Consider the following 9,434-nt stretch of genomic DNA (forward strand, 5'->3'; position numbering starts at 1 on the left):
GACTGATATTAATTCTAGTAAATATGATTGCTAAAATTAACCAGTGACATTATCTGGTTTACAGATTTTCTTCATTGGGAAATCTTAATTACTAATTTAAGGTCCTTACTAATTATAGGTCTAGTCAAATTTTCTATCCACTATTTGGTCTTTGTAGAGTGTGTGTTTTGGAAAGTTGTACAATATTTTTTTTGTGATGAGATCTTTTAAAAGGCTACTCTCCTAGTACTTTTCAATTATACAATATTATATATTTTTTTCACCATGCTGTTCATTAAATCCCCAGGACTTATTTATCTCTTAATTTCAAGTTTCCATATTTTACACACCTTCACCCTTTTCACTTATGAATTTTTATAATTTTCCTATAACTTACTATAAGGTTTGAAATATAGTATAATTTTATATAAACACAGAAAATATGGACTTCTCTCTCATATACATTATATATGTGTGTGTATATATATCCATAAATAATATGACTGTATCATAAACAGTAATTTTTACAAATTTGTATGATTTTAATAGGAGAATAAAATTAACCTTTAGTCATCATTGACTTTCTATAATTGGAGCTTTGGTGATTATAATTGGCAATATAGAGAGACAGATACAGTTTTAGATATATGTATTTATAAAGCAAATATCTGTGACAACTGTACTATTATCAATGTTTCAGGAATATCCATCTTTGAACACCTGAAGAGATAAAGCTTTCTAGAGGTTTGAATAACAGATTTCCTCTAAATATTTAGTATGGAAATAGACAACCATATATACTTCAAACATTTTCCCTATAACATTTTATGGAAAAAATTACTTCTGAGCATATTTTTCATTGCCTCTAAAACATCTTTATTTCTAATACTGTAGATAATTGGGTTAAAAGTAGGTGTGAGGATAGTATAGAAAATTGCCAGGGATTTATCCTGGCCTGGAGTGTGGTGCTTTTTAGGTCTCATGTATGTGAAAATAAAAGGCCCATAGTACATTATGACCACAATCATGTGGAAGAAGCAGGTAGAAAATGACTTTTTCCTGGCCTCTTTTGATTTCATGCGGAGGACAGTAAGGAGAATTTGGACATAAGATGCAAAGATTAGAGAGAAAGGGACAAGCAGAAAAATGATGCCACTTACATATATTCCTCGTTCATAGAGTGTTGTGTCCACACAGGACAACACCAGCATGGCAGGGACTTCACAGAAAAAGTGGTCAATGACTCTTGAGCCACAAAAGGGAAAGTGAAGTGCATAAGCTGTATGAACTATGGAGTTGATTATCCCAATAAACCAGGCCCCTGCAGCCATGAGAACGCTGACACAGTCATTCATAAGAATGGGGTAGCGCAGTGGGTGACAGATGGCTACATAGCGATCGTAGGACATTGCTGCCAGGAGAAGGCACTCACCACCCAAGAGGGTGAGGGAGAGAAATATCTGGAAGCCACAGGCTACAAATGAAATCGTTTTGCTGCCTGACAGAAAGTCAGTGATCATTTTGGGAACAATGTTGCTGGTATGCAAGATATCCATAAGAGAGAGATGACTGAGCAGGAAATACATTGGAGTATGGAGTCTTGATTCCCTGTGGATAAGGATAATCATCATTGTATTTTCTGTTATAGTTATAATAAAAACAATGAATATAAATGAGAGGAAAATCAGACTTGTTTGGGAAGAAGAGAAGAGTCCCAAAAGAATGAAGTCACTGCTGAAAGTGTGATTCTCATATCCCATCATGAAATCCTTGCTTTACCTAAAATAAATAACAAACAAACAAATATAAATAAATAAGAGGTAGAGTGAAAAGAAAGAAAAATTAGCATAAATCTCAATCTCCTTTTCATTTAACTGTATAAGATAAGCTTATTCCTTTTTTGCTATATTTTCCAAGTAAAGCCAATGGACTCTCAGATAGTTTTTTAATTGGACATGTTTTACACGGTTGGTATTTTTGCTGAACAAGTTAATTAATTTATTCATTATGAAATAAACATAATTTGCCTATACTTTATTTATATGAGAATAAACTTAATTATATATTTAATTCCCTGAAATGTTAACATTTTTTCTCTGTAATTATAAAAGTTTTAAAGGGTTAGCATATGAGTGGGGTTTGTAGATGTATGCATATGTACATGGTTTTGCTGTTCCTACTGGTTTGACCTGCAGCTCAGTAAAATTTGGTGTAAACATAGATTCAGATTGAGGACAGTGGTGTTTCTTGAGAACTGGCTGATTATAATTTAGTCTGTAAAATCAGTGAATATTACTGCAATCCATATTTAATATATCAATATCCAAAGTTGTTGACTTTTTCCCACGCATAGAATAATTTTGTCCTTCTGGTTTTGCTCTTTCCATTAATAGCTTACTTAAATATAGGCATCCTTAATCAAAACAAGACTTCATTTTAGTGTTATGAATGAACAGTTTCCACTTATACTAAATTCCTATAGTTAATAGAGTCCTTGGATGATTATAGCTTCCCAGATTCTTATTAAGGAAATTATTGACTTATGTTTCTATGATCTCTGATATGAAAGGTCTTCAATGAGGCATCAATTATAATTATGTTTTCAGACAGCTTGTTTTGTCTGCACAAGTATGTTTATTATTTTGGTGTCAGATATTGGATGCACTCCATTATATATATATATCCCCTAATGTATTTATTATCTTACTTCCATCATATTTCCCCTACCTAACTTTAGGAGGTAGGAGAAATAGGAGTTGCCAAAAATGAGGCACTTAAAATTTTTGCAACCATTTATTGTAAAACTTAGCTTAACTGGTCATTCGGGCACCTGAACATTCTCCCATGAAACTGGAAAGATGGGAAGAAAGTATCTGTGACTTACAAGGTCTTGAATGAAAGCTGTTCTTGAATCCAAAGAGAAATACTCTAGTGGTGAACCTCCTTACTCAAAGCTAAAAACCGGAGTAAACACACATTACATATCACATAGTCTTTTACATATATACAACTCTTACTCAAGGTAAAGTCTTTCCATACCATTTAGGATCAAATTTCCCTGGTTTGCTAATACTAAGTGACAGAAAAGAGATGCAGCATGTAGTTTACATCCCTGTATCTTCTAAATGCTTGGAAGCTAAATAGAAAATGATATAATGTTTAGATAGCATTTTAAATTATAAAAGCAGCATGTCTCAGTCTTTCCTTATAAGAAATATAAATAATTTGCATTCTTAATTCAGTGAATGTACTACTTCAAATAATTTTCATCATTTTGCATTTATCAAGATTCTCAAAATACACCATGTATCCATGCATTTTAACTTGACTCATAATACATTTTTCTTTACTATTAGATCTCTTATTATATAAATTAGGTTTATAGACTATTTAGATTTAAGTAGAAGCCAATTACTAATCTTAATATTATAATATATGTTATATGATATATATTATATATATATATACTTAATATAGTATAAACTACATACTTATAAGAAAATTGTTTGTGTTCTCCTATAATTGGTCTTTAAAGTTTTGACCAAAAGGCAAAGAAAAGATAAAAACATGATATCATTTCTAAAAAAGGTTTATTTTAAAAAGTGTTTGATATGAAAACTCTGGCATTATTAATTCTGTGGAAAATATGTATATTTTATACTATTTAACACTACAATTTTTATTTGTAAAACTTTCCTATAAACTTATAATATCAATGACCCACTTGACATTTATATGTTCTATCATAAAATATTGAGTATCAGATTTGGTTGATGTACAAATGATTCAAAATATCTCATTGTTACTAATAATTCAGCTAACTACAATGAAATTTCATGGAAGAGGCAATAATCAGACAGCTAATTCCCTTAAACATGAATAGAAAAAAATCACTACTCTCTTTTACTAAGCTGATAGGTAATATGGGTACAATGAATGTACAATAGATATTACCTAACCTGGTGGTATATACGCTTTTGACTCAAGTAATTATATTAGCAAAGTGGAAATGTAAACTAAACATGGCCTAATACTTTGAAGAGATAAAAAAGAAAATATGATTCAGATATATATCTTTAAGTATTTAATTTTATGTCTCATCATAGTACAAAGCATCAGATATTAAATTATATCTGAAATCAATTTCTTTTAAGTAAGGATGATAATGGTAACTTATCATTGAGTTGTTTTAAGATTAAATGAGTCACATTAAACAATACATCAAATAACACATGCACACACATGGAACAAAGTCTGGCTAGAGTAAATACTCAGAAAATAATGATTATTGTTCCTGTTTTAATTGTTTATGTAATTAGTATAATAACATTTCTATCATTAGTATATTAGTATTTCTATAACTAGTTTATAAATTCTTTATTATTTAAATGTGCATTTAGCATTTATATTCTAAATAAACTGAGAGAGAGAGAATCTCCAGGTTATGGGAGAATATGGCCAAGGGAATAAAAGTAAATTTCAATGAGGTGAATCAGAAGTATATTGGCACTCAGTACTTATTAAAATTGATCCAGGAGGCTCTCTGGGAATGATTCCAATTTAACATATTGAATGAGAATATGTGAGCTGGCTTTCTCACACATTTACACACATACAGGAATATGTGAGAAAGTAAAACAGCTATTTTTATTCTGAAATCAAATCAGCTGAGCTGTTCACCATTTCATTTTATAATAGTCAGGAGTGGTGTCATTAGACACTTCTTGCCCTTCAGACTTTTCAGAGCTTTGCATTATGTCCCAAGGAAATAATACGGGGTGATCTTACTTCTATCTCTTTTTGCTGCCTCTCCAGCAACATTGAAACTCCCAAGTAAGCCCCCTGAAACAGTGGGTGGTAGCACCATGTATAACTGCCCCAACCAGAAATCAGAAAATTATTTTGACTTCTCTTTATGTCTGGCATCTTTCATGTGCAAATCACCATCTCCATCTCCTATTTTATGTAAATCCTCTCACACATTATTTCTTCTCATGGGCTGCATACCTTATGTGGCCATGGTGGTTCTAAGGCATCCATTCTACTCTTCTCTTTTAATTAAATAGACCTGTACAGGTTCAGCACCACTAGCATAATATTGCAAACTTTTTTTAACTCTCCTTAAATCCAGTAAAGTATGGCCAATTAAATAAATTTTTGACAACAGAAAAGTGTTTGAGCTGGAGGTACGTGCCTTTCTTTTCCTTCATCCTGCTAGTTAGAATGTGAATGTGATGATGCTTGGTCCTGCAGTCTTCCTGGAAGAGTCGTACAGGGAACAAAGTCCAGGAAATAAAGAGCACAAAGCTGTGGGTCATGCAATCTACTGCCTCCAATTCAATTTTCTGCCTCCAGCTATAGCCACATCAATATATTTTGCCCTAGATCAAGTTATTCTTTCTGGAGCACCATTCTAAGAATGCAATCTGTTGGTTAACATTTCATACCAGAGAGAAAGGAAGGAAGGAAAGAAGGAAGGAAAAAGAAAGAGACAAAGAAAGAAAAAGAAAAAGAAAAAATAAAATCCCCCATCTTTTTTCCCCATTTCCCATAAAACTGAATTATTTATATTTATACAACATAGTTTTTCTTGTACTTTTGTTCTTACCCATATTCTTTCTACCACGAAACATTTCATCTCAAAAGGCTTTATGACATGTCACTCTCTAAGATTTTATGCTAAATCTTTCTTCTGTGGAGACTTCCTTGCCCTCTTTTAAATCTTTCTTGCTTGCTTTTTTTCTTACTCAGAAATAGACAGCACTGTCAGGATACTATGTTTGAGCCATAGCTTTACTGTCTAAGTTAATTTGTACTCTTTGCACACTGAACATAATCTATGTATTCCTTCTTATCCTGGTCCCCTAAGTCTTCTCATGGCCTACATCTTACCCCTTTCCCTTTACTAGCTTCATACTACCCAGAACAGGAAATTCTTGCTGAGTCTTTTCACATCTAACACATTAGCGTCACTGGTGCCTCAGAAGCTACCATCAATCCCTTCCTGGATGGTGCCTGGTCTTTGCTCATACTACTCAGGAGTCTGTTTATTTATCATCTCTTCCAGAGTGACTCAGAAGCTCAATGATACCTCAATCCAGGCACTGGCTACAAAATAACTGAGGGGTTATAGGAGATGAACAGATTTGGGAGGAGCAAGGAAAAACAGGGAGACACGTACCACCTTGAAGTCTTGTAATGTGTGGCTTCTTAGAGGAAAACAGAAAACCTTTGTAAGGCAGCATGGAAAACTATGTCTCCATGGGACTGCCAAAGAAGGAAATGAAGGAAACATGATGAAATACTTTGTGTGGATGGGTCACTGAGACAGAGCAAATCTTCCTCTGGGTACAGAAGAAAAGTTGGTATAGGATAAACATTTGATGAAGAAGGGGGATATTGCTTCTCTTACCCCTTTCCCATCATTCCCTCTTCTCTTTGCATAATTTATTTTATTTCTCCTCTCAGAGGCTTGAGAGTACACTGTCTCTTACTGTTTCTGTGTATGACTTTGACTATAAGGAATTTTTTTGGCAAAATGATGTCTCAGGTAGAAGCTTTAGGACAGGCCACTTGGTGGACATCATTTCCTGTTACATTGACAGTCTCCTGGGAGTTTGGGTGTCAGTAGATAAACCTGGTTATTCCACAGACTATTACAGGGAGCAGATTGCAAAGATGAACTCACTTCCCCTAAGTGATTCTGCTTATTTTCATTTTTAACAGATTCATGAGTTGAGTAAAGGATCACCAAATAAACTGATTGTGTAAATGAATGGATCAAAAAACATTCAATGTACTAGCTTTATAAAGAATTATTTTGACAGCTAAAACAGCATTTTTAAATGTCAGACAAGATTTCAAGTATTTTGAATTTATTAGCACGTCACAACTATTATTTAGCCATCACAAACTGATTGGGGCCCAAAAGCATTAAACAACATTTCCGAGGCTATGCAGATTAATCAGAAAAATTCAAATGATCTAATTCATGCGTCTTCCTCTATACAGAAAAGGACTACTCTTTCAGTTGAGAAGAGCTAAAATTGAACCTTCTTCATGATGTTGTGATAGTAATTAAAATAAGAGAATAAAAGTGAAATGTAAAGCAAATTGAGTTCACAATCTAATTAATAATAAATATATACTTGTTTATTGGTATTATTATAGTTATTTTATCATAGTAAACTGTATTTTCTCCATCTCAATGAAGTTTTAACAAATCCATTTAATGTAAATTAGGGTCTATTAAAATAAAATATTAACTGAAATTATCCTTTGTTCAAGAATAGCTAAGTTTAGAGGAAATAAGGCTTAAATAAAATGTCTGAATTACAATAGAGAATCTGAAACATGACATTGAGGGTCAAGACAAATTCACCAACAAGACTTTCTTCTAAATCTCTAGGGGACACTTACAATTTGAAAGTGTAAAATTGTTTTTTTTTTTCCCCATATGCTTTTTGATATTGTCTTCTTTAGATCAGACTTCTCTTTAATTCATGTGAAATAGAGAAAACAATTCTGAAAAAATTGCTATTAACAAAATTAAAACGTTGTGAATGGTAGGACTGAGATCAACAAAACTGACAAAAGCTCATTTAAACCTGTTATTTTAAACTATTTTGTATAGTTTGTACTTAATTGCTTTGTTTTGGGCAGCAAACACACACACACATGCACGCACACACACACACATATATACATATATATGTACACAGATGTATTGTTGCTGTTTAGTCACTAAGTCATTTCTGACTCTTTTCAGCTCCATGGACTGCATCACACGAGGCTTCCCTCTCCTTCACCATCTCCCAGTGTTTGCTCCAAGTCATGTCCATTGAGTTGATGATGCCATCCAACTATCTCATCCTCTGTTGCCTCCTTCTCATGCTACCCTCAATCTTTCCCAGCATCAGGGTCTTTTCTAATGAGTTGGCTCTTCACATCAGGTGGCCAATGTATTGGAGCTCCAGCATCAGTCCTTCCAATGAATATTCAGGGTTGATTTTATTTTAGGGTAGACTGGTTTTATCTCCTTGCTATTAAGGGACTGTTAAGAGTCTTCTCTAGCACCACAATTTGAAAGAATCAATTCTATGGTGCTTAGCCTTCTTTATGGTCCAACTCTCACATCCCTATATGACTATTGGAAAAACCATAGCTTTGACTATAAGGACCTTTCTAGGAAAAGTAATGTCTCTTTTTTAATATACTGCCTAGTTTTGTCATAGCTTTTCCTGCAAGGAGCAAGCGTCTTTTAAATTTGTGGCTGCAGTCACCATCCATAGTGATTTTGGAGCCCAAGAAAATGAAATCTGCCAGTGTTCCCACGTTTTTCCCATCTATTTGCCATGAGGTGATGGGACCAGACAACATGATGTTAGTTTTTATTTGCAGCTATTTGCTTTGCAAAACCAATGGCCTTTTTAATGATATGAAATATCTTGGCTGAAAATTATTGTAAGTATATACTTGGACTATAAAGAAGAGTGCCGAAGAATCGGTGCTTTTGAATTGTGGTGCTGGAGAAGACGCTTGAGATTCTCATGGATTCCAAGATTGAACCAATCAGTCCTAAACGAAATCCACCCTGAATATTCATTGGAAGGACTGATGCTGAAGCCAAAGCTCCAGTACTTTGGCCACCTGATGGAAAGAGCTGACTCTTTAGAAAAGATCCCGATGCCGGGAAAGATTGAAAGCAAAAGGTGAAGAGCGTGGTAGAGGATGAGATGGTTAGATTGCATCATTGACTCAATGGACATGAATTTGAGAAAACTTCAGGAGATACTAAAGGACAGGGGAGCCTGATGTGCTGCAATCCATACACTACATATGGTCACACACACAAAAATGATTAATAGCTTTAGCCACAACAGCTCCAGACTGAAAAAATAAAAATTAAAAAATTAAAAAGAATTGGGCATGGCTTAGCAACTGAACAACAACATCAACTCATTTACCAAGAGAAGGTAAGAAATATACCATTAACACTCAAATATTAAATTTTTGTGTAACGAAGTTCTTTCTTCATCTTTGGGCAAAGAATGCATACTAGAAAAATTTTTCAAATTTTTAATGGCATGATTCCATCAATAGAATGAAAGTATTTTGTTTTAATGAATAATTAAATAAACAAACACAAATAGTTCCAAGTCTAATGGAAGTGGTGGATTTGTTTCTTTGCTTTTTTAAGCCTGAATGAGTCGTTCACAAATGAAGATCTAAAAATAGGTAATAAACTAATGCAAAAGTACAGAGCATCATTACACATGAAAGGAAGCACAAATTAAAACCAAATGGGTGATTATATTAAATAGAACAGACCAAATGAAGAAGGTTATTAACACTCACAATTGTAATCAATTTGAAGCAACTGCTATTCATGTGCTTTGCTGGTGGGAGCTTAACATCAAATATCCACTTTGAAAATAGATTACTATACATCTGTG

At 33.5% G+C, this 9,434-nt stretch overlaps 1 protein-coding gene across 1 annotated transcript; it reads right to left on the reverse strand.

Moving 5' to 3' along the window:
* On the reverse strand, positions 795-1,742 carry LOC102172433 (olfactory receptor 2AJ1-like). The gene has a single exon (XM_005682854.2). It carries the CDS (start codon positions 1,740-1,742, stop codon positions 795-797), a length of 948 nt encoding a protein of 315 aa, XP_005682911.2.

This window comes from Capra hircus, chromosome 7 (assembly GCF_001704415.2).
Source record: "Capra hircus breed San Clemente chromosome 7, ASM170441v1, whole genome shotgun sequence".
In the NCBI taxonomy this organism is placed as follows: Eukaryota; Metazoa; Chordata; class Mammalia; order Artiodactyla; family Bovidae; genus Capra; species Capra hircus.